The sequence below is a fragment of the Drosophila sulfurigaster genome, chromosome 2L, assembly GCF_023558435.1.
Source record: "Drosophila sulfurigaster albostrigata strain 15112-1811.04 chromosome 2L, ASM2355843v2, whole genome shotgun sequence".
NCBI classification, from domain to species: Eukaryota; Metazoa; Arthropoda; class Insecta; order Diptera; family Drosophilidae; genus Drosophila; species Drosophila sulfurigaster.
In genome coordinates this window covers 15,922,382-15,948,737 of record NC_084881.1, presented here as the reverse complement: position 1 = coordinate 15,948,737, position 26,356 = coordinate 15,922,382, and the positions used below count along the sequence as shown (strand labels likewise).

General features: G+C 41.5%; 1 protein-coding gene across 3 annotated transcripts in view; it reads right to left on the bottom strand.

Moving 5' to 3' along the window:
- Positions 1 to 76: 76 nt before the first annotated feature.
- Positions 77 to 26,356, bottom strand: part of LOC133846897 (protein Wnt-4) — a 34,621-nt gene continuing 8,341 nt past the window's right edge. Inside the window, exons 1-4 of one of the 3 annotated variants that reach the window (XM_062281613.1) lie at positions 22,524 to 24,650; positions 1,399 to 1,897; positions 1,106 to 1,333; positions 77 to 1,026 (exon numbers count right to left, since the gene is read on the bottom strand). In XM_062281613.1, the coding sequence (XP_062137597.1) occupies positions 781 to 1,026; positions 1,106 to 1,333; positions 1,399 to 1,897; positions 22,524 to 23,296 (1,746 nt within the window). In that variant the 5' untranslated portion in view covers positions 23,297 to 24,650 and the 3' untranslated portion in view covers positions 77 to 780. Of the gene's footprint in view, positions 1,027 to 1,105; positions 1,334 to 1,398; positions 1,898 to 22,523; positions 24,651 to 26,356 lie in introns of those variants that run through there. The other 2 variants (XM_062281618.1, XM_062281626.1) reach the window with 2 other exon arrangements.

Sequence of the window (26,356 nt, the reverse complement as noted above, 5' to 3'; positions counted from 1 at the left end):
TCGGCAGCTGTTTTTCTTTTAATTGATTGAAACATTTGCATTTATGTGAAACTTTTTATTTTATTTCATTTTCATATATTTGTTTTTTGTTTTTTTTTTTTTTTTTTTTTTTTTTTTTGGTTTGTTTTATGTTTAAATACTTATTAAAATTGTTTTGTTGCGGTGTGTTAGCTTCTGCATTTTGTTCTTGTTCGTATGTGTGATGGTGTCTGTGTGTGTGTGTGTGTGTGATTATTTTTTTTTTATATTTTTTACTAAATGTAATTTTTGCAATTTTTTTGTGAATTTTCTTCGTGGATGCGACGGCAGCTAACTGTTACTATAATATGTAAGTATTTATAATATACTCGTAGATGTAAGTAGTTGTATCTATGCATGTATGAATGTGTGTGTCTGTGTGTGTGTGTATGCGTGTGAGAGTGTGTCAATGTTTGGGTGAGGAGTGTCTATGATGTTGTTGTTGGCCTTAGCTTAGCCTTCATTCTGAGCGTTTTATCATATCATTTTCATGTTTGCTTATCATTTCATCAAAATTGTAAGTTAGGAATGGAAAAAAATACAAATATAAGTAATAATCGAAAAGAACTTTACAAATTACATTTAAAAAGTACAAAGAGAGCAGCATTCTATGTGTTGCCTTTATCAATAAGGAGTGAGTGAGTGAGTGAGGGGGATAGTGATAGTGATAGTGATAGTGATAGTGATAGCAGTAGAAATAGATACTTAGTTAGACTGAGACAGAAGGGGATTTTAGGTAGGTGATAAAATGCACCCGCCCACTTATTTACAAAAGTATTTATCCTCATAGTGCTGGCAAAAGTCGCAGACCAGCTGACAGCAACGTCCATTGTTGAATCGACAGCGACACTTCTCCACCTGCTTGAAGACGCGCGTGACATAGCCACGCCCACAGCACAAGTTCGCGCAGTTGTCGGGATGCAGACACTGGCGATCCTTGGTGACCGCGCAGAACGGTGGCGACGTCTCCAGATAATAGAGTGTTGTGTACTTCGATTGCTGCTGCTGCTTAAAAATATAAAGTTAGAGAGAATGTCATTAGAAGAAAGACTTTTTGGAGATCAGATCAGTAATATGATAGACTTACTTGCTTGCGTCGCTGCTTGGGCTTTTTCAAGCGACTCGCTGGCGCTTGGCGCATGGTGCGCTGATTGGGGGCTTTTCGTATAGCTTGATTATATTTCTGGCGCAGCAGCGTGGCCGTAGCATTGAAGTCTGCCATTTTCTTCCAGCAGGTCTTCATCGAACAGGAGCCCGAGACGCCGTGACACTTGCACTTGTCCTTCATCAGCGTGGAGACGGCTTCGATGCCAACCTATACACATTAATACACACATTAATTACAGCCAACTAATTCAAAATTCATTTAATATTACTCACCTCAGAGTCATGTCGCAATATTTCGGTGACTTCGTCCCCATCGCCGCCGCGTAACTCGAGAAAACTGCGCGTTACCCGTTTGCCATGCTTCAGATTATCATTGCAGCCGCCCCACTGAAAGTCCTGATCGGCACGGTTCTGTTTGCGTGGCCCGCAGCTGCATTTGGTCATCCGTCCCTCGGCACAAGCACGGGCAATTGAGTGTGTCATGGCTGCCGCTGTCAGAGCGTGCACGAATGCCGTCTCCTTGTAGAGCTTCTTGAATATGTTGCGTTTGCCACGCGTCTCGATGGAACAGTTCCAGCGATCGTAGCGAAACTGATCCTCACAGTGCTGGGTGGCCAATTTGCGTGCCTCGTTAAGAGTGCCGGGCAAACCTGTCTCCTTGCGGCACTGATGATTCTGCCGTCGTGTGGCTGGCATATAGCGACAAGGGCCACCCACCTGGCCTTGTGATGTGAATACAGCCATGACAGTGTGCTCCGAAATGTAGTGTTCACTGCAAGAAAGAGCAGAAGAGGAGTGAAGTCAAACAATTAGTTCAATAATTCAAAAATGAAACTGCATGTGGTTGTTGTCAACACTAAACGTAACTTCTCTGCAAACGACAATTGATTAGCGTATTCTGCGGTGTTTGTGACTCTGCTAAGCTAAGCAAGCAGCCACAAACCAGTATTGTGTCAACCAGTTTACGACATAGCAGCGAGCTTTTTGTCGTGCACTCCAAATTGTTTGAATTGAATTTGTATACGTTTTATGCGAACTCGTTTAATATTAGAAATGCGTGTATTACAAATATAGTACCATCTAGTTAAGGGTCTACATTTTATTGTGTGGGAAACTGTGGTGCCATTGCAACATCATTAATTGGAATTTTTACAGCTGATAAGTCATAGGCATGAAACTAGTTGTCGCGGTTGATGTCGCATAACTTGGCCAAGCCCAAGAGAGTTGCGCTTATCAGTTGGCCCGCTATGCAGTTTCTGGGAATTGCCCACAATTACCACAGCAATTTTCAGAATCTTTTAGTCAACTATTTATTTGGGTCTTTCATACACACATATGTACATATGTATGAGGACGTAATATACTTAGATTTTATAATGACGCCGCTTTGCCGGGCTTCCTGTCCAGCTTTCGGGCACAACATGCAGACTCTATCTCTGGTTTCTGATGCGTAGGAAATCTTAAATTCTCATAAAATTTAAGTGCACCGTAAATTGGCGTATGAATAACGATCAGAGAGTATTTCTAGTCTATTTCCGTCTCCGTTCCCCCCGTTTCCTTTAGTGTTCCGCTCTTTGGGTCAACGTCACCGATTGCCTGAGGCTCTTCCCATTTCAATTATGCTAAATTCATTTGATTTCAACTTTTTTGCTTCTCTTTCATAATTTTTGTTGGTTTTTCTGCGCGCGTTTCTAATGCGAAATTAATTTGCCAGATTTTCGCAATTAATGAATTAATCAAGTGGCTGCAACAAATGTTTACAACTCGTGTTCGAGTTCGCACCACACGAAATTTGTTTGGATTTTGGCCCAAGACCAGACGAATTTTTATCTATTTATCTCCCGCTGCTTTATTTCGATATTTGACGTAGTTTTCGATTTGATTAAATTATCATTTCCATTGGCCAATTGAATTACCTATACCTGATCCACTTGCCAACATTCCGCTTGGCCACATTTAATTGGCCCCCGCTCAGCTCAGCTGCTGGGTGGCCTCTTTATGTAAGCGGAAATTTTGCTCAGTCAGCCAGTCAGTCTATAAGAAGGCAACGCTGTGGTGCGAAAAACATTTGACGGCTGTCAAAGTCGCAAATGTGGCAGCCACACTCCACATAGGAAGTTGCTGGAAAACTTATTTATGTGCTAGTGAAATAAGAGTCTCTTAACCTAAAGATTGCAAACGGTGTTATATAGTAAAGAAGCTTATTTTGCAATCTGCAAGAAATGAGCTTTTCAAACTAAAATTTATTCTTGAATATTATGCACAAGTGTGAGATTGTATATGAGAAATTGACTGAAATGATGGCCATAAAATACTGAATATATAGTACCATGTGATCGGCAATTGCTTGCGGCATAAATTAAAAGTGCTGTAACAATTTGATGGGTATTTAAGTGAGTGCTAAAATTATGAAATATTCCGCATGTTAAAAAATAAACGAATGCTGCTTATAGTATATTGAATGTGTTTTGATGTTATGTTCAGTATTTATTATTTTATTAACTCGCTAAGCCTTTGATGATCTATTGCAACTTGTCTCCATCAATCAATATTTGTATATTTATCAATTCAAATTTGACGCTAGAGCCACAGCCAGAGCAACAGCAACAACTAATGGCAAGAACAACAATGGAACAGAGTCTTAAATTACGGCTTAAAGCTCATGTAAGTCGTTGTGTAAGCTTACCCATTGGTGTTATTGTTGTTGCTATTGTTGCTGTTGCTGCAAGTGCAATGCAAAGCGCATTAGTCAAAACCCACACATGAGAAGCTGCCTCCCCATTCTCCATTCCCCCCTCAATGACTCCCCGCCCCGGCCACGCTCATGTTACCCACTTCAAGTTGGTTAATGTGTGTCGCCTTATGCCATGGAACATGTGGAATTACCAGCTCAGCTTCTGCTCCAAGAGTGCGGGGGAGTAGGGGGCAGGGGTGTGTCACTTAATCCTTTTGACAAAACGTTTACATGCGAAATGAAATACAATTAGCCATGTAGGTGGGCGTGGCTGGGAGAAGGCGAGTGGAGAAGGACAAAAGACAGACTCTGTGTGGATTTGTGTGTGCACTTTAATTTCAAAAATTTAGCTGCCAGCAATTTGTATCTTTGAGATACAAAGTAGTTGAAAGCTATTAAAACAGCCGCAGAGCAAAACAAACTGTAAAAACGTTGTTGTTGTTGTTATCGTGGTTGTTGTTGTTGTTGCTGTTGCTGAGGCAGGCCAAACAACAAATTGATAGGCAGACAGACAGACGGATGTGTGCCAGCAAACATGCGAGAGTCAGAGGAAAGGGCAACAAGAGAGAGGGGAGGGAGGGAGAGAGCGATGCGAGAGTGCCATAAAACAAAAGTGTTGATGGATATTTTCCTCGTGCGCTGACTGACTGACGACAACGGCATTGAAGTCGTACCTAGCTGCTCTTGTTGTGATACCCTGTAATCACAGCAACAATTAGTGGGGTGTTTACTGTGTGCTGTATGCAGCTGTAGGGTATCTGCAAGTCAAGCACTAGAAAATAAATTAATTGACTACTTTTAGTCATAGTTGCTGCTGCTTCTGTTTCTGTTGCTGCTGCTGTTTGAGTGCTTCGCATTTGTACAGATTCATCAAATTTTCAGAAACGTAAAATATTCAACACTCACACATAGACAGACGCACTCACATTGAGACACACACACTCACAGACATACATGCATGTTGTATACGGAAAAAAAAATCCCTTTGTGCGTGGCAAAAGCATTTTATGGACTTACAGTTTAAGTCGCCGCAGCAGCCAAAGAGCATAGCAAATGTGCAACAGCCACAGCAGCAGCAGCAGCAGCAACATCATCTACTGCAACTGCAACACAACTGCATCAACAGCAGCAGCATCAGAAAGCGATTTGAAAGCAGTTCGAAATTGAAATCGACACAGACCTATAAAATCTTTTTTAAGTAGCATAAGCATATGAACTGCATCTCTCTTTCTCTCTCTCCCTTTCACTCTCTCTCTCTCTCTCTAGCTATCTTTAATTCTTTTCTTCATTTTTTATGGACTTTTTACCATTTGCATTTTATTGCCAAAACATAAATGCAGCTGATAGCAGCAGCTTCTGAACTCCATGCGCATTGCACTTTATTTATAAAACGTTGCACGGGCTACCGATTTGTGGCTATGAGATGCGTTTATATGCCATGCTTATGGCCATGGCTATGACTATGGATATGGATGTGGATGTGAATGTATTTGTGGATGTGGATATATAGTAGTGGAATATGTGCATCTGTGTTGGTTTTTGTTTGTTTGCTTTGGCCATTCCCTGTCACATAATTTAAAAGCAAAATTTCAATTAAAAAGCCGAGTGCAATCAATGCAACGCCAACTCCAACTCCAATCTTGCAACTGCAACTCTTGATGCAGCCGAAGTTTCATATTGGAAAATTGAAACTTAATCGCATTGTTTTGCAATGGCAAATCGCAAAATGCCTCAAAGGCGCATGGGAAATTGGCAGACACAGTCCAAGAAGACAGGCCACACAAATATATGCATAAAGTTGAATCGAGACAAGTCCAAACTACAAATCGACTCGTCTCGAAGAGTCGCCAAACTGAATTGACTGAGTTGCTTACGATATTCGTCGCTTGGTCTTCCGTTTAATTGATGCCTGCCTATGGGCGATGGCGCTGCAGAATCCATTAATTTCGAATGGAGGCTAATGAGGCGTCTGTCTGCTGCTGCGGCTGTTGCTGCTTTCGTTGCTTGAGCAATTTCTGTCAATCGTTATATTATACATACGTAGCTTTATAGATATTAATGAGTCCGGGTTAGTTGTTCATTTTTTATAGCGTAATTATGCCACTATCCAATTGATTGTCGATTCAAATGGAGACTGCTTTTGTCCTTGAACAGCCAATAAGTGATATTTGTAAGTGATCTAATTTTCATTTTCAACAAAAATAAACTTAATAATGTCGCTACGAGTTTTAAGCAATTTGTTGATGATGTAAAATGGTCTGCATAAATTAAAATGGATAACAATTTTTTTCTTTAGCCACTAAAAAGCTACATTTCAAAATAAAGATTACAAAATAAAACAAATAATGCTGTTTGAATTTTCAAAAAATTTTTTGCTCTGCATAAATAAGTAACCACTCAAACTAAAGATTGGTTTAAATTTGAATTTAAATAATTTAGTAAATAATCTTCATCATCGTAAAACTCCTTGGAATAAGTTAAAAAATAACAGCAATAAAAACTGATTGAAAATTGAAATTTAGAAAGTTTTTTCCTAATTCACAAATAAGTAAAAAGATTGAATTTCAATTTACAAAATTGAGTATTTTATGATGTTGTAATTGACAATTGAAATTTGGAAAGTTTTTTTCATTACTCACAATAAAGTTAAATTTTTAAATAAAAATGAAAAATAACGAAAAAGAAAAAGTAAAAAATGCTCTTTATAAATTCACAAAGTAAGAAAAGAATTGCCAGAGTGGGGAACAAAATACACGCAATCTTAAAAGCAATTCCAGCGACATCTTGACAATGTCAAGGTGTAAGATATATATTTTAAAACTCGTCTGTCAGCTGCTCTTGTTGCTTGTTGCTGCCTTAAAAGCTTCTACCGAAGTGTGATTCAATAATATGTTTAATTTTAATCGCATTCAGTGCCCTCGTTTCGTGTTGCCAGTAATTGCCAGTGCAAAATGTCGTTGCTCATTGTGAAAGCATTTGGTGCATTCATCATTTGTTTGGCCATCTGTTTATGGGCAATCCCCAATCCCCAAGCCTCGAGCCACGAACCTCGAGCAGCTTAAGAACAGCTTCCATTCAGAGCTCCCCAAGCTACCTTTGTTTTCGATGCTCCCCTTTGCTCTGTTTTCCAGTATATTTTATGAGCCAGCTACAGCAGCAGCAACACTTTGAAACGCGTTGTAAATATGCGCTTAAGCTGTTAAATTGCAAGCCGGCAACAGCAACGGCAACAGCAGCCACAGCGGCAGTGGGAGCAACAGTCGCTGACAGGCCAAAAATTGCAAGCGCGAAACCGCAAGACAAACGTCCACCCCCCACATAGAGAGGGGGAAGGGAGGAAGGGGGGAGCCGGAGCAACCCCACATTGCGTTTATGAGGGAGGTTGTTGTTGCTGCTAAATGCTGATGTATGAGCTGCTGCTGTTGCTGCTGCTGCTGCTATTATTATTGTTGTTGTCGCTGCCCGATTTCGACAGCGTTAAAACATAAAATATGCTGCCGCTCATAGTCGTTTCCGCCCTTGTTCCCGCCCCCGCTCTCGCACTCGCTCTCGCTCCAAAGCAGCCCATGAATAATGTTGCAGCGGTCTGGGGGGCAGCAGCAGCAACAGCAGTCGGTGGTTGTTTGGTTGCTGCTGCTGCAGCGGCGCTTCATCATAAAAAGCGCATCCTTTGCCACCGGGTTTGGTCGAGTCCAGAGCGCAAAGTTGCGCTCAAGATTATGGTCATCAATTTTGGCATCAAGCAACGACGACAAACAGTTGTAACCGTAAACATTGTCAGCTGCTGCCCAACGCAACGCAACGCAGCGCGACGCACTTTCCTTCCCCCTTTTGCCGATGAGGACAACACCAACAACAAATGTGCCCCTCGAGAGTTTGCCAAAAGCACAAAAAGCGGTACAGAATGAGAAGAGTTTGGAGTGGGGCTGGGCGGGGGCAGCTGTAAGCGGGGGAAGAGGAAAACGTTAAGGCATTTTTATGGGCTGGCTCATAAAATTTGTGCATGGGATTTGGTTGAACAGTAAGTAGACAATAAAATGACGTCGCCTTCGCTTTTTGTTGTTTTTTTTTGTTTTTCCTTTTTGCCGAATTTTTAATAAAAGCTGTGGCAAATGATTAAAACCGACAACGGCAACAGCAACGGGAACAGCAGTAGCAGCAGCGATGGCAACAATATCGACTGCGCAGTAGCAACAGTAGCAATCAATTTATGCCCACCCAAGCAGACAACTGCGCTGACAACAACGAGGGTCGCTTCAACACTTGTGCACAGTTTTTCTAACGCTCAAAATTGCGGCTCTCGTGGTTGTTGTTGTTGTTGTTCATTGCCATGAATTTATTTTCGTTTTGAAGCATTTTTACAGCTTACTTAGGCATTGTTGTTATGGTATCGCTGCTGCTGCTGCTAGTGCTGTTGTTGCTGCTGCTGCTGCGGTTGCAACCTCGTCGTTTATTTACTCAAAACGCTTCTTGCGGCAAAACAAATCCAAAATGCAAGCAACGTTAAAGTTTATCATTAAGCTGGCACATCCAAAAACGAAAAAAAAAAAATGCCATGTTGCTGCTTCCTCTGATGCGGATGCTGATGCTGCTGTTGCTGATGTGCTGCTGATGCGTTGCCGCTGATGTTGCTGATGTGCTGGTGCTGCTGCTACTGCTGCGTGCGCGCCATAAAAATGCAATAAAAATCTTTACGACATTTTTCGCCCAGCAACCCCCTCATCACATCACATCACATATCACACAAAACACAGCACAGCACAGCATTTGTACACTTCACACCTTGGCAAGAACGCATCATCTTTGGGCGCTTCCTTCCTGCCCTCAAGTTGTTGCTGCTGCTCTGGCTGCTGCTGTGCTGCAATTGCTGCTAACAGCGCCGCATCTGGCGAGTGAATTTAATGCCGACCACTGCCCGTCCCCGTCCCCATTCCCAATTCTATTCCCATTTGCAGCCCCCCAAGTTCGGAGTCTACCTCTGTATTTAACGCCATTAACGTAGCTCATTTGCCACGCCCACGCCGACTACCGTGTTGCAGCAGCAGCAGCAACAGCAGCAGCTGTTGCAGCAGTTATTGCTGCTGATCTCCCGCTGCTTGTGTCATCAGCAAACGTTTTGTTTGTGCTGCATAAATTCGCTAGATTGTTATGCTTTTTATTCGATTTTCATGCATTTGACAGCTTCATTTTCATCGTCCATAAAAATTGAATTGCAATTGCCAACAGCAGCAGCAGCAACATCTGCAGTTAATATGGCTAGCTTTGATAGCTTAGTTTAGCGTTGTAGCCATTTTCATTACTAGCTTTCAATTAAATAAAGTGCAATTGGTTGCTACTACAAAAGAGAATAAGAGATTGCTGTTCTCAACTCACTAACAACAATATGCGTTGTTTACTTGTGGAATTTTTTTTTGGCCACACGCAGCCTTATCAACAAAATATATAAATATATATACATATATTAAGCTGCTTCTTTGCTTTTTTCTTTGCCAGTCGATGTCTCTAGCAACACTTCTCTTTTGAGACAGGTGTCTTACATTTAGCAGCAACAGCATCATTTAAGTTGCTTTCTTTCTTAGTGTTTTGCTTCTTTGAAAGTGCCAACAATTAGTTTCATTATATAATGCAGTCTCACTCTACACTTTTCAATGGGTTTGCCCTTTGGTTATTTCAACGCTTCCGCTTTGTTGCGACTGCTTGTGGTTGTTGTTGTTGTTGTTGTTGGTGTTGCTATTGTTGCACAGCAGCAACATTCATTAGCCTTTATTGCCTGCTGCTGTGGCTGCTGCTGTTGCTGCTCTTGCATTTGGAATACATTGCCAAACTATTTTTCAGCTAATATTAGCCATTGTTGTTGGCTGCTCTTGGTGTTGCTGCTGCTGCTGTTGCTGCTGCTGCTGTTGCTGCTGCTGCGCACTCGTATTTGTTTCTGCTTCAGCGGCATTCCGGCAATTTGTCTGCATTTCATTTTCCAGCAACCGCATTTCGTTTGCTCGTTTTTGCTGTTCGCTGCTGCGTTATATGCTTTCCTATAATTCTGTGGTTTGCCCTCTGTCTCTTCTTGTGGCTCGAAATATTTATCAGGTAATTTCTGAATGAGGAAGTTCTCGTCAGTATCTCTAATAAGCAGAGAGAATGCCTCTACTCCTGCTTCTCCTCCTTCTCCTCAAACTGCTGCTGTTGCTGTTGTGATTTAATATTGTCAGTGAGCATTTCAGTTATTTATGAGACCTTCCACGGCCACTTGACATTTTCGTAGGGCTCTCTGCGCATTTTTCAAACGTATTTATAGAAATGTCATAACATTTTTAATGCTGCTGCTACTGCTGTTGTAGCTGTTGTAGCTGTGGCTGCGCTTTTACAAGCATAAGCAATTAAATTAAACTGTTGGAATTTGGAATTCGCCCTCCCATAAATTTTTCTGCTTCTGCCCCAAACTTGTGTCGAGAAGTAACTCATCAAAATTGACAACGCATACAATTTAAATTCATTTTCAGTGCGAGTTTTCTTTTTATTAATGATTAATTTGGGTTGCTCTGAGCCAAGAACTTGGCCAAGACAAAGAGACTGAGAGAGAGAGAGAGAGAATAAAACTGAGATAAGAAAAGCGTGAGTGAGAGCAGCATTAAAATTAAACAACAGCATCAACATCAACATTAACATTAACGCAAAACGCAATCAACATTAAAAGTTTTTGCTGCTCTCGCTGGGTTTATGCGTGCTATATCCCCCCCTCCCCCACCTCCTACTATACGCGATAGGAGGCGGGGGTTGGTATGTAAGCATTTTAAGCGCACTTTTATTTGCCTTCATAAAAAGCCCGGCTACGTTGTATGGGCCAGCGATAAGAAGGCCAAAATGCGTTTCGCATAAAATGCGTTTTTATGACCATGACGAAAATGCGAAACGCACCCAAACCCAAATACGAGTATGTACGAAAGCGGATCCCGACGAAAAACACCAAAAAGGCAGTTTCAGCTCTGAAGCTGAGATGAGTGTTAGATGTATGTATGTACATAGTAGGTGGTAGGTAAGTCATCACACCATTGCCAATAGTACACACATCATCAGACCGGGGTCGACGTCGGTTGATGATGTATTAATGGACGGTCACGTAGCGCACTTAAGAGAGCAAGATGTGTAAAAGCAACCCTCGCAAAAGCAAAAAAGCTGGCCATACACTCGTAAAGGCGGTCGCTGTGGCCTTGTCGATGCCATCATCCATCGAGTAGTAGTCAGAATGTGTGCTCAGTGCGAAAGCGTGTGGCAAGTATGAATATATATGAATACAAGTACAAGTACTCGCTATACTCGCACTTGTGGCTGCTGTTGCCGCTGTTGCAAGTTGAACGAGAGAGCCAACAGGCTCTTCAGCTCTTCAGCTGCTCATTGAGTGCTAATTAGGCAAATGCCCGCCTCACAAATTGGGGCCAAGTTGGCGCCACATGCACATTGAATACATTCATATGACTAGCTGCTACACCCACACATCAGCTGATCTCTGAGTGTGTGAGTGTGTGCGTGCCTGCGTGTGTGTGAGTTTGAGTGCTTTATTTTCTAAACAAATCAAATGCCTGGCAATGCGAACAGCATTCAATCAGCCAAGTTGATGCTACCGTGAGGTGATAAAACAAGTTCATGCTGCTCTTTCGATTGCTGCCACTTTAGCTGCTGTTCTTTCCCTTTCCCTTTCCCTTTCCTCTGCCTTTTTATAAACCAAATTATTGGCTAATTAGTTAAAGACTAAAACTCCAGCGTTTACATATTTCATATCATTAAATTTAAGAACTGCGCGAATGAATTTCAACTCCACCCAATAAGAAAAATAAACTAAATATGAATTTGTAAACATTTTCAACAACTTCATTGACTTTTTGTTTGGAATCTTCTCGCATTAATTGTATATTAATTATGAACTCAACAATTCTCAGATTTCTTTTGATCTTCTACGCTCTACTCTCTACTCTCTCGGATATTCCCTTCAAGTATTTGTAAAGTGCTTGTGCAATATTATTACAGATCCATTGTCTGTTTGGATATGCATTCCATTCGCATCAATATTCAGTTTGTAATTGTTGAAACTCTGATTGAAAATAGAATAGAGATAGAATTTCTCTAAGCAATAAACTCTTCTATTGTATTGATGTTGAGGAAAGTACTTTAGTAGAGATATAATGAGTAAGTTTATTATTATTGTTGGGCTAAATAAAAAGATCTTAAACAGTATAGAAACTGATTACTTAATTGACAAAATATTGATTTGTATCACGAAAAATGTTGATGCATTTTTTATAATTCATTTTAAAATAAGGAATTACAAAGAATTATTTCTTCACCTCAAATGTAAAGCAATATTTATAGTGTAAAATTCTTAGAGGATTTTTTAATGTAGTATTAAATCATGATACCAAATATAGCCTTTGGTATATATTAAGTATTTTTGAGAGTACAATCTTCTGCAGCTTTCTTATTTGTTTGTTTATTAAATACTGCTCTAAAATGTAAAAAACGAAATAAATATTCTAAAATTTTAAATAAAACTGAGTAATGAAAATCAGTGGTTTAGCTATAAAATGGATTAATTATTTTTGTAATTTTATATTATAAATATGTATGGAAATAAATAAGAATTTCAATAAATTCTTTTCCTACATTTGTACAGCAAAGTAAATATGATAAGTTAATAACTCATCATTGAGTGGATGCCACAGCTGTGTGGCATAGTGAGAGAGAGACAGATGGAGAGACTGTAATGTGTTGGCCTCCCCAATCCGTTAGCTACTTCCGTTTGTTGTACGCCGCATTTCGACACACGCAAACGATTTAAGCCAAACAAATGGCCGAACAACCGAAAAATGCAAGCCAATTTGAATGTGGCACGCCGAGGGCTCTTTCGGTGAGCCACAGTGACTTGCAACAGCATGTTGCTAGAGCAACAGCAACAGCAGCAGCAATAACGAAGAGACCACAGTTGACTCTCTGCTAGGTTTGTATTTGTGCTGCGCCTGTCAACGCCAAGATGCGCTTAAGCATTATTAATTGTTTATGAAATGAACTGCGCCGGCCACTAAACAAATGATAATGAGCAGCGAAATATGCAAAACTTTTGCCTAAGCAAAGCTGCACAACATCGCAACGATCTGCGGCAGCCACAACGAGAGGAGAAGGAGGAGGAGGGAGGAAGTGAGACTGACTGTTGCAAGCACATTCACATGCCTCGTCTGCGCATCGACTGTGGCAACCGAAAACAGTCAGCAGGCAATTTTGCATAATTTCCGAAACACATGTTGCCTTCAATCATGCGCGAAGCTGCCACAGCAACAGCTACTGCCACAGGCTGTGGCAGGGCTGTGGCAGAGGCAGAGAAGGAGTCACACAGCCAGCAAATGGTTAGTGTGAGCCCTCAGGGCACATAGACAAATTGACTAACTGACTAAACTGACTGAGGCCCACAACTCGAACTGTTCTGCTGCTGCTGCTGCTGCTGTTGCTCATGTGGCATGCGGCATGTGGCATGTAGCATGGGGGCCTGCGACTGGTAGTGGGACTGAGTCTGGCACCGCCTCGGTCCGGTCGACTGGCAGCTGAAAATCAAGTGAAAATGTAGCGGAAAACATTTTAATACTAATTACAAAGAATTTGTGCCGCCGTCGTTTGGCACTTTTCCTTTTTATTTGCCTTGCTCTCTGTCAGTCTCTCACATGAGTTTACTCTGCCCAGCGGCATAATAACTGCTCCAGAGTGCTTGCAATACTCGATTAAAATATAATTGAACTCGGACACAAAGAGTGTTAAGTGAGCACAATTAATCCCAAGTCTCGCAATTAAATTCGCAATCAGTTTGCATAGTGTATAGAAATTCGCCTTAGTGTATGCAAAAAAGTTGCAACTTAATTTTGTGTGTGCTCTACTCTGGGTTCACTCTCACTTTCGGGGCATGCAACGCTCCCCCTTTATTTCGATTTCCGAAAATAAATACTTGCTGCAGGACGACGTTGTTGTTGTTGTCTTTGCTGTCGTTTGTCGATGGCGACTTTGACTGCATTTTAATTGGAAAAGAGCGCTCAGCCAGTCGCAGGCCCAGGCTGTGAACTAGAGTCAACTAGAGAGCTGCGGCAGTCAGTATCAGCTGCTCGCTGGCGGCGTTTTTACTTTAATCAAATCGCTTTATGACAGCTCAAGAAATGCCGACAGCAAATGACACACAAGACACATAAACGTCATTAAGTAAACATACAACTAAAAGACGCGACGCGATCCCCAATAGCAGCAAATGGAATTGGAGTCGGGTGTCGAGAGTGGGAGGAAAGGGAGGAGGAAGTGGAAGGGAACTTAGTTGATGCCATGCGGGTGGCAGGTGAGTCGCTTTAGCTTGACATTAAACGCGTGTTAATTTCAGTTAATTTGGGGCGTGATTCCTTCTTCTCTCTTTTTTGGTTGAGTGTGGCAACTGAAACTACGTCCCATGGCTTTTGTGTCCATCCATCAACACGCGCTGCATGCTCCGACAGCAAAACGCTTCACTGCATTTGTCAATCAGCGCTCGCTGCAGACTGAGTGAAAGAGAGAGTGAGAGAGAAGGGGAGAGAAGGGGAGAGGGAGGTAATGGCATCGTTTGTGGCATTTTCATGCTTGTGCTGCAGCCTCAAGGTCCATTTCCATCACTTGTCTCGCGCTTTTAGACTGATCAGTTGCGGCGCCTTTTTGCTCTTGAATTTCGCCACAACCGAGGGGGAATAGATAGAGATAGAGATAGGGAGAGAACGAGAGAGAGAGCGCGATAGTTGGGGATAGCGAAGTGCAGAGTCGTGTTGTTGTACTATGTAGATGATCTAGAAAGTTGCACTCGTCTTCAAGTGGGTGTCGTCCCAGTTGCAACATGCGGCTGTTAATCGAAGCTGCATAGAGAAATCTGAGCAAAGACTACGGAAAATCTGAGGGATGCATAAATATTTATCAATCTGGATTCGCTTTCGTTTCGCTAATTAACTTTTGCTTCATTTTATATCACAGAATCTTTTTAATTTTTTTGTTCATTCTCCACACTCATCATTTATCTTTTTTGATTCATTGTGTATCAGCATCCTTTTGATTTACATTCTGCACTCTCAGCAATTGTGTGTGTGTTGTTCGTGTTGTAACCAATTGCTGCAGTCATTTCATCTTTGGCCGACAACACGTCGACGATGACAACAAATTGAATTAAAATACCGAAAATGTTTTTCTTACTTTTCGGCTTTTTGTGGCGGCATCTTCTCTCTACTTTTTTCTTTTCTTCATTTCCATAATTGTTGTTTTCTTTTTTTTTGTTCCTTTTATTTATTTGGTTTTAGTTGTCTGCTATTTGTGGCTTTGTGTTGCCGCCGTCAGTTGTTGTTGTAGTTGTTGCCAGCTGTGTTTTCAGGGTCAAATTGCCAATTTATATCGATCTGCAGACTCAGACGAGTCTCGGCCACGCCCCATGAGAGAGAAGGAAGAGAGCAATGCACATTAACACCTACGCAACTTCAGTTGACACAGCAAAGTGTGATGTGTAAAGTGAGGGGAAAACAAAGTTAGTGTTGAAAAGGGGGAAAACAAAGTGACTAACGCTCTAAGCATCAATTAGGCCTTAAAGATCTGTCGAATGCTTCAAAAGACGCGTCGCGTCGCGTCTCTTGACTCTTGTCGCTAATTTGCGCAAATTATGTGCGCGCCTCTTAAAGTACCGCAAGCCGAGAGTGTTGAGCCGTGACAACAACGTTCCACACACACACACACACACACACAGAGGCAGACAGTGCAACAATGCCACAGTTCAACTTGGAAAAGAGTCAGCTCAAGCTGAAGCCCAAGACCGAGCCCAGCCGAAAGTCCAATTATGTCAACAGGCAACAGCAAGAGGAATAGCAACCGCAACAGGCGCAACATCAAAGCCTAGCCAGGTGCCACACAGCCTGCCCCAAGTGTCGTTGCCGACAAAGCAGCAGGCAGGCAGTAACAACAACAACGACAACAACCACAGCATTGGCAGCAACAACAGCAACTGTTGCTTGAAGCAAAGCCAAGAACCTGGCCAAGAGTCTTGCGCTTTTTTTTTTGCCTGCTTGCTTGCCTGCTTTATTGTTTTGTAGGTTAAACCGTTTAACAGGATGTGACTGCAATTTAACTGTTAGCTGCGTGTGGCAAACGCTGCTGTTGCTATTGCTGTGGCTGCTGCTGCGGCTCACTAAACTCCAACTTCCCCCCTTTATCCCTTGCTCTGCTCACACATTTGCTGCACGCTCGCTTTGATCTCTTTGATGTGTGTGCGTGTCTCCGCGTGCCGTGTGTCTGTGTGTGTCTCTGTGTGTGTGTGGAACCGCCTCAAGGTCCGCTAGAACTTCAAGGTCCCAATGTTGTATGTGCCACATCTGTGCGTGAGCGTGTGCGAGGGGATATGTTTGTCTTTGATGCAACTTCCTCAATGCGCTGCCAAAACAGACGCAAACGCAACTTTGGACCACGGCAGCAGCAACATCAGCGAAGACATTGCATGAGATCAAAGGCAACACCAGCAGCAACAGCAGCAGAAATGAAAGCAGCAACAGCAGCAGTCGAAGATGCAGCTAAAAGATACCAGGGCTAAAATCTAATTTACACTCAGAAAAATCATGGGAAATACAGTTTTGCCTTTTCAAAGAATCTTTTCTAAAGGCAACTCTATCAAAAAATAAAAAATTAAATCGGATACTGCCCATCAATCTTTACTTTTGCAATTCTGCAATTGATGTTCAGCAATCAACCATAAATTGCATCGAGTTGAGAGACAAATTAATTTACTTCATGGCAACAGTTCAGAGTCTATTAAAGTGTGGGTTCGTTAGCTTTAAATCAGACATATTCAATCGCTTTTCAATTCAGATAATATTTAAATTCTAATATTCATATTCTATTCATTTACAATAAATCAAAATTTTGTATTTCTCTCAGTTTTCTTTGGCTCAGTGCAATCGTTTCTTTGCAGCTGCCTTTTGGCTCATTGAAGTTTGTTTTACTTTTGACACCTTTAAAGATCTTTCAACATTGTTGTTTGATTTTCATTTTGGCCGAATGCAACGCTTGAATTGCTCTGACTTCGCTTCAACTCCATCTCCAGCTCCAGCTTCATTTCCCTCTATCGAACCGAGTTTTATGGTTTGATTTTTTCTTCTTTTCGATTTGCTTAAGTCATTTTTGGGTTTTTACGCACTTTGCCACATTAATTACATGAAATGCATTTTATGTCATGGGAACATTCAACAAATTTTCCCTATTTTTATTGTGTGTGTGTTCAGGAATGCAACCCTCGGGCAACGTCAGTTGCTTGTCTTCAACTTCAGCTTCAGCTTCAACTACAGCTTCAGTTTGAGTTTGAGTTGCGTTTTTATTAGATTCATCATAGCCAATTTATGATGCGATCTCTTTGGGCTTCCAGCTGCTTTTTCTATTCACTGTTCACTGTTCACTGTTCACTGTTTTTCTTGATTTTATTTTCTTTTTCGTTTTCGTTTTCGTATTTTTTTTTTGTTATTATTTTTATGGCACAGCTTTGGCCAGGGCACAACAAAGGACGCTGCATAAAAGAATCTAACCCAAACGGGGAAAAACTGAAAACCCCAGTTTATCATTAAGACAAAAAACCACGAGCAACGGAAACGTCTACAGGCAGCTGCTGAAGGCGAGAGACGAGAGACGAGGAGCGGATGACGAGGGGAGTTGTGGGAGGGGCAGCTGTTAGAAATGAAGGCAACGGCATCATAAAACGCAGCCATCAAAACGACAAAATTAAAAAGTTCAAATGGCAAATGGCAGGCAAATTGTTAGCTCGAAAACGGCTAGAAAAGCAAATCATGTGAATACAAATCAACGACACCGAACAAACGAATGCTCTACTAATTGATGGCAGCATCATTTTGAGGAAAAGTCTGAGAAATGTATATAAAAAATATAGTAAGTAGTATTAATTCTACATATTAAATTGATAAACAAATGCAACAAATATATTTTATTTGATTCTTTGCATTCTCAACCCTTTCAGAATAAATTGTTGTTCCAATGAGAAAAAATAGTCACAATTATTATTCAATTTCTTTTGAATATTTCTTTTTTTTATAGTTTTGTCAATGGTTCTCTTGTCCGCATTTTACATTTGATAAAGTATTGTATAGTATTCGTATTGTACTTAATTTCGTATTATATTTAATATGATATCATACGCAATTCAATGCGATTCTGAAAGCATTATAATATTGATGACATTCCGATAAATAAAAAAATATGTTAATCTCTTTAATTGTTAAGAAACATTTACTATAAGCTAGTTATCTATTCTAACTTCACTCGCTAACTGTTCTCTAATTTTAGCACCTTTCTTTCAAGCGTGTCGAACCACTTGACCATATCGTCATGCTCGAAGCACTACCAAAAAAATGCGAATACGGAGTGTGGGAGAGCAAAAGGGAATCAAATTAAATAAAAGACCACAATAATACAGTAAAGGCAAAACTTTATGCCTGCAATTTCATTTTGCAAGCGCCACACAGAAGTCATACCAAGTCCAAGCTGAAGCTGAAGCTGATGCTAAAGCTAAAGCTGAAACCGAATCTGAAACTGAAGCTGAAGCTGTGGAGTACCAGAGCTGTGCCTCCCTAGCGACGTCTTCATTGTCGTCGCTGAGACAAATAAATTTTTTCGGTGGTGCCACATGGCGATGACTGCAGCAGAAGATTTCCCGCATTTCGTTATTTTTTTCTTCGTCGCAGGGATATTTTTAATTTTGTGGCAAAACGAAATAAAAGAAAAAATGAAAACAAAACCAAAAACTTTGCACATAATCGTTATCGTCAATTTGGGTTTGGCAGGAGGAGGGAGGGAATGGAAAATCTGACACAACCAAGACACACTCATAATTTGCGGCCTGTGTGTGTGCAACAAAAGCTTTTCTTTCTGTGTGGAAATTAACATTTTTATGTTTCCGCCAGGACGCCAGACACTATATAGTAAAGATACAGATACGCAGCAGTTACAAGATACAAGAAGCAGCACTACAACTACAAAGAGATACAAAGCGAAGCGAGGAGAGATATACTCCCAAAAAGAAACTCGCATAGTTAACTTTAAGTTGTTCTTTTGTTCCAAGAGGCCATGACGACAAGACAAGACAAGAGAATACAAGACAGGACAGGACGACCCAGAGGCAAAAGAGGCAACCCGGTAAGTAAGTAAGTTTTAATTACTGTTTGACAAATATTTAACATGACAGCAGAGGCAATGAAGGGAGGGATAGAAGGAGGGTAGACTTACGCACAATTAAGCAGATTTTTGCCGCTTGTAAGGCAAATGAAATCACAGCAGGCAAAAGGATTGACTGAACGAATTGTGAGCTCTGGTTGTGGCATGGGGTTGGCTCCTTTTGGGGTGGCCTTCGCTTTCTCTGTGTGTGTGTGTGTATGTTTGTGTCTGTGTTACCCTGTAACAACATCATTTTGCGCCGTATAATGTCATAAATGTCTGTTAACAAAACAACAGACGTCACACAGCCGCAGAAAGAGACAAAGAGCAACCGAGCGAGCATAGGAGAAAGAGAGAGAGAGAGAATGCGAGACTCTGTCAAACATTATTACATTATTTGCCTTTTGCTGAAATTGAAACCAACCCTGCCCAACTCTCAAGCTCTTCACTCCACACACACAGCAAACTCTAGTCAAATTTTCAGTTTTGTTTTTTTGGTTTTATTTGACTTGGCTACTGGTGGCGTTGGCAGCGTTGCCTTCTTGTGTTACAGGCACAACCCCGGACCCGGAGATTAATTGCGAGTGGCAAAGGAGACAGGAGGCAACAACATGATGGCTTTGTCTATTGAGTGCCCTGATGGCAATTATTAAATTTTCATTACATCCCCTAATCAGCTTTTCTGCATATTGATTCGTGTAAACAGGCCTTGTCCTCGGTCCTGGTCTTTGGTCTGTGCGTGCCACATTTGCCTCAACTTGTATTTACATTTGCCACACAACACTGAGATTGCATTGGCAAGCGAATTGTTTAAGCAGGTGTTGAAGTAGTCATATATCCAACTGGGCAGCACACTCAACTCGAACTCAAACTCAACATCGAACTTGAGGCCTGAGGGGTCTATGCAAATACGCAGAAGTGCATCAGAAGAGCTGGACAAGAGCTTAATGCCAAAGTCTGCTTGGGAACAGCATGAACTTTAAACAGACAGCGAGAGACAGAGACAGAGACAGAGAGGGACAGAGTGAGAGAAGAGATTCCATGAATTCAAGAAGCTTCAAACTGCGATCAATGGCAAATGCATTGCGCTATGCCAATTAGGGTCGCATCTCTTTGCCGGGGATCCCTTGTAACTTGGCCACCGGACTTCTATGTGTGTGTGTGTGTGTGTTGCCAATTTGTGCTGACATTTCAAATCAATAAAGTGGCACATTGCAACTGCTCAGGTAACAAAGACAACACACAACACACACAAGGAGCGAGCTGAGGAGCAGCTAGCTCATCATAGCCAAATGGCTCCCAGTAAATAAGCCGATTAATTGTAATCAAACGGGCCTAGTAGAAAGTGGACAGTGGACAGTGGACAATGGACAGTGGACAAAAGCCAGTCTAATGGTTTGCGTCTCTATCGATTTGTCTGGCTCATCGTCAACCCGGCTGGGTCAATGTATGAGAGAAACTGAAACACTTTCTACCCCAATGCGACACAAGCAGAATTGCAACAAAATTTACAAGGAATCAAGCTCCCATTTGAGTGTTGTGCTATAAAAAAAAAAATAATAAAACGAACAATTGCGAGGCAGGACTAGGGTGAAACAATTGCAACTGGAGATGGCTCAACTGCTGTTAAAAAATTAAGTTGCGAGTCGGTTGCTTTTCTAATGACAAATAATAACCGAGCGTTGCCGTGTGGCATGACGAACTCCCCCTTTTTTTTGTTTTGTGGTCATTGTTGACGTTGCCTTTGGCTGTGGGTTGGCAAATGAATGTGAAGTGTAAGTAAAATTTACGTGGCAGCCGCCGCAGTGCTGCTAATAATCATAAAAAACCAACAACGCCGTCGACTTGCACATTTTTTGACAACTGGCTGAAGCCATCGAGTAAACAACCTGCTCAGTCTTTTAGTCTTTCAAGCGATCCTTGCAATAAAAATGCAAACGGCTTTTAGCTGACAGCCGCAAAAAGACCGGCAAGTATAAATAATTGTAGTTTATTGTTGAAACTCGCCTCTGGGGCATGCAACAACAGACTGAATGAATGAAGCGTTGCTTTCGCAGTTGCTGTTGTTGCATACTTCGAGTACTCGCTTTTCGGGTGGTCTTCTGCTGAGAATCTTTTGCACAGTTTTCACAATTATTTATTGGATTCTGAGGCAGATTGATCTGTCGTGACTGCTCTCAAATGTAAACAATCATAAGTGCATAAGCATTTGGCATCATTAAAGTGTATAAATGTTTGGCAAACATCCGCGAAAATTCATTGGAAGCAAGTCTTTTTCTCATGAATTTGCGAATAAGCTAAAGACAACAGCAATTGTTATAGAAACAAAGAAATAATAAGAATTCTTAAAAATAGATTTTATGTTGCCAATAAATTAAAGTCTAGACTCTAGTGTGATGCAGAGTTAGCGATGATTTATATTTCACTCACTAAATTAATACTAAAAATTAATATACGATGTTTCCAAGGCTTTTTTCGGTATGTAAAAATAGCAAGTGGAATTATTTGTAAACATTAAATTGGATTCTATTCTAATCTTGTTTGCTCTCAACGATTTGTTTTTAAGTAACCTTTAGCATGAATAAATATAATTTTAAAACTCTTCAAGTGCTCATAAAAACTTTACTAATACAAGTAAGAAAGTCGAGTATGCACGACTGTGAGATACGCGCTCCAAGTTAAAATATACTGAAAAAATAATAAAATATACCAAGGCTATATTTGGTATATCGATATACCATTATATACCATTGAGTGCCAAATATACTATTGCCAGCCATATCAACTAAGTATCGACTGCAACAGCAAATAAATATATATATACTTTATGGGATCGAAAAAGTTTTCTTATGCATGTCGCATATATTTTATATAGGCACAAAAGTGTAATACCCTTCTATATTATGGCTAGCGGGTATAATAAAATGCATTATTTACGTTTTAGATTCGAATTAAGAATGTAGTTAAAGGAAAGTGTTTCGCAAGTTAAATCTTGGGCATTAAATCTTGTTTTTTATGGCAGCAGAGGTCGCAAGTGATTAGCAGGGTCAAATCAGCAGAAGATAGATGAGCAAGCGAGGGAGCTGAAGCTGTAGCTGAAGATACACATTTAAATATATAGCTTGTTGTAATTGCAGAGTAAAAGTTGATTTGTGGATGGCTCAATCTGTAGCGCTTACAGCAACAACATCAAGTCAATGACAATTGGCCTCCGCCTCAGTAGAATGCCATAAAAAATGCATTCGATGTCTCCCCCAAGCCAGCCTCGATTCGACTGCTTTTAATAGGACAAAAGAATTTGACGAGTTGCTGCTGTTGCTGCTGCAAGTTGAGCATCTTCATCATTCAATTGACGATAAGATTTCACTTGTGGCATGCCGTCCAATTAAGTGAACAGTTTGTATACAAATGCAATAGCTGTTGAATTACTCACTAAGGGCTATCCAGTCCGCCTCCTCCTCCGCCTCCGCCTCCTCCAGCAGTTGCCACGCCTCCTGCGACGCCAGTTTGAAGCATAGTGCTGCCATAGCCTCCGACGCCAACGCCAACGCCACCTGGCATTCCGCTCGACATTCCCTGCATGCCCTGCAATCCTTTGCTGTTCACAATGATGCCCAGATTGGCCAATCCAGCCAGTGCATGTCCATGCGAGTGTCCGCCAGCTTGTCCTTGTCCTCCCTGCATGCCCATGCCATGGCCCACATGTTGGCCGACACCGTGTGGCATCCCATGTCCCACCATGCCGTGTCCCATGCCATGTCCCATGCCCATGCCGATGCCCAGGCCGTGACCCATGCCATTGCCGGCTGCTGGTGCGCTCGCCGTGCTGCTGCCCAGGCCCGCCAGGCCGCCCAATTGATTGATCATCGCTCCGCCTCCGCCGCCGCCGCCAGCAACTCCTCCGCCTGCTGCTCCTGGTCCAACTCCAACGCCTGCTCCCAATTGGCCAGTGCTGGTGAGGAGCGTGTTGAGCAACGTGCTGTTCAAGCTTGGATTGCTGTTGTGCAGTTGCTGTTGCTGATGCGGATGCTGATGTTGTTGTTGCTGCTGCTGCTGGTTGTTGTTGTTGATGTTGCTGCTGTGCTGCTGCTGTTGCACACTTGGATCACTCTCGATGCTCGGCAGCAACAGCTGCTGCTCCTGGCAGCGTCCCAGGCGACAGAGCAACTGCAACAGCAGCAAAGCATTCACAAATATCGTTTGCATATTGTTATTTTTATTTTCTTATTTATCAGTTTAGAGCGGAGATTTTTCTAAATGCTTTTCTTTTTTGTTTTTGTTTTGGTTGCTGCTAAAGTCTATTTTTTTTTTGGCGTAATTTGTTGATGTTGTAATTTGTTGTTGTAAGTACTCGTACTTTGTAGTTAATAAATTACTAAATGCTAAGTTCTAATTAATTAAATATTTATTTATTTATATGTATATGCTCGAAAGTTAATTATTATTATTATTATTAATTACTGGGGACTGTTTTGGCGTATCAAAAAATTTACTTGTAAATGCTTTATTGAGATTATGTATGATTTGATAATCGCGTTATATATTTCGATTTATATATTTGTTTTGTGTGTATTGAATTTAGCTCTTTTCCAATTGGTTTTCTTTATTTTTTTTTTTTTTGCTTTTCCTGAACTTATTTGGACTGCTTAATACTTTTCGTTTGATTTGCGCGCATTTATTATTCTTGGCTTCTACATTTTGTTTTTTCCAAAAATATTTCTTTGCATTCAAAACTTTTTCATCAAATTTTCACGTGAGCACTTCAAACGCTTTTCTCTTGTTTTCCTTTTATATTTTTTTTGTTGTTTCTTTTCACTTTATCGAATGTTGATTTATTTGGTTTAAAACAGCAGCCGCCGCCGCCGCCTTTGCCGCCTCCTGGCCGATCCAGTTGGCTTCCTGGAAACGTTTAGAGCTGCTGAGTTGCTGCTGTTGTTGCTGCTGTTGCTGCTGCTGCTGAGGGCGCAACATCAAAAGGCCAACGATTCCAGACACCAGATACTCGACGGACTTGTGCTTGTAGATATATCCACTGATCGAGCGCAACGAAACCCGTTTGAACAGACGACGCGCCGCGTCTGCCTCAATGTCTCACGCCGATCCATCCATCTAAACAGGCTTAAAGGTTCCCCTCGTTTGCTCTTATTGTTCTAGTTGTTGCTGTTGCTGTTGCAGTTGTTGTTCGTGTTGTTGTTGTTGTTCGCTTTTCAGGCAGATAAAAAGAGCGCCGACTGCGTCTTTAATATGAGTAACAAAAAACGTCGATTTCAAGGGGGCCGGCCGGCCGGCCACGTATCATAAGCGCCTTTGACTTGGGGATCGAACGCGCGACGGATTCGATCTCGACCAGGAAATAAACCAGAAGTAAAACGTTTCCGATTTCAGGGGCAGTACGACAAAAAATTCACGCGAACTTCTGAGGAGAATTCGGTCTTCGTATCATCGAAGTTTTTTGGTGTAACTCACAAAATTGCGAATGCGCTTTCAAATGCGTTTCTTTTCTTATTTTGAGTGTGCGGCACACACGTGCGTTCCACAGCTCGTTCGGAACTCGACTGACGACTGCGACGATTGAGGCAGCAGCCTTCGTGTGCCTCGTGTGCGTTTCGTTCTCGTGTCTCGTGTATTTTTGTGCCTTGTGTTCGTTGCCTGCCTCTGATAGGCACATAAAGTTTGGAGTTGTCGTTGCTGTTGTTGTTGCTGTTGTTGTTGTTGCGCATGCTGAAGATATTTGCTGCTGCGCAGCTAGAGTCTGTGGTAGGCTGTCGGAGTCTCCTCTTGCGATACGCAAAAGATACAAATGTATCTGTGGCCAGCATGTTCATTAATAATCACGACAACTTGTCAATTGCTTGCATACTTTTGACATCCATTTGTCTAATCATTATTTATCAGCGCACATGCTCAGCTGACACATTTAAAACAGCGAAATACACTAATATGCATACCAAATGATGCACTTCAAAGTGAGATTAATGCGAATGAGTTTGCAGTTTGATTTGTATGTGTTTAATTATGTAGTTTGTGCTTTATTTATTTAAAGTATTTAATCTGCGTGTGTTGAAATTTCAATCTTTCATCCACCTTATTTTGTGGCTAATTTGTATTTTTATCTAGGCGCGTAATTGTGGCTTTGGCTTTGGCTGCAGCTACTGCACATCCCTCGGCATAGGCATTGCCTATGTTTATCCATAGATAAACGCATAGCTGTTGTTTGCTTGGTTTATCCACCCATCCGTCCATCCATCCATCAGTCACTCAATCTCTGTGTGTGTGTTGCTTACACACATTTCTCTTTGGGCAAACCCCATCACAGTCCAAGTCTAAGTATTGCCAACAACTACTTTTCCACTTGTTGTCAGCGAGGCTCTACTATATGCTATTTACCTTTTGTTCTCTCTCTCTCTCTCTCTCTGTCTCTCTCTGTCTTCTGCGTCAACAGCATTCCCATTTCCCATACCCAAAAGGGCAAGGCACTCTACACTCTACACTCTGCACTCTTCGCTAGAGGTTGGACATGGGATGTGTTTTATGGGACTGCAAATGAGGCAAAAATTGCAGTTACAACTTTTGACCCAAAACCGTAAGCGCATTCCGTATGCCAGTCAATATTTGCTCAAGGTAATTACAAAAACAACAAGCAAGAAGAAGCACTTGTAGTAGAGGAAGAGCTATAAGAAGCAGAAGTAGAAGAGGAGATGGAGACGGAGATGGATGAGACAGAAATCATAGTCGCGTCGTTCGTCGATCATTCGGCTTGTTTATTTGTCCAAACATTTGTCAATTTCATTGAGCTCTGACCAGGCACATTTCCTCATGGTCCGATCATCATCATCATCATCATCACATGCTGACTGAAGCGTCGGCAAACGCTTTGATCGACAGCGTCGACTGCGACGTTTCAGTTTGGGTTCAATTAAGATTCACTTTAACATTGATATCACATGTGTATAGAAGAAGTCTAGTGCGATTACGCTTGCTACTCAGATACATTTTGTACTCGCACTCAAAACACGACATGATTGTGCGTTCTCTGGCGTTTATCTAATTTACTTTTACTTACACTCAATGCCTCCCTCGAGCACTACACGAAAATGTCGACTGCTGGGCGCCCCGCTGATAACTATCCAACAAAGAGATGGAATGGGTAGACTCAAAGACTTCTTTTAGTCAGCTTTTATTGGCTTGACAATGAGCCCGTGTCTCTTCTTCTCACTCTTTCACACACATCTCTCTCTCTCTCTCTGTCTTTGCTTTTGAAGGTGA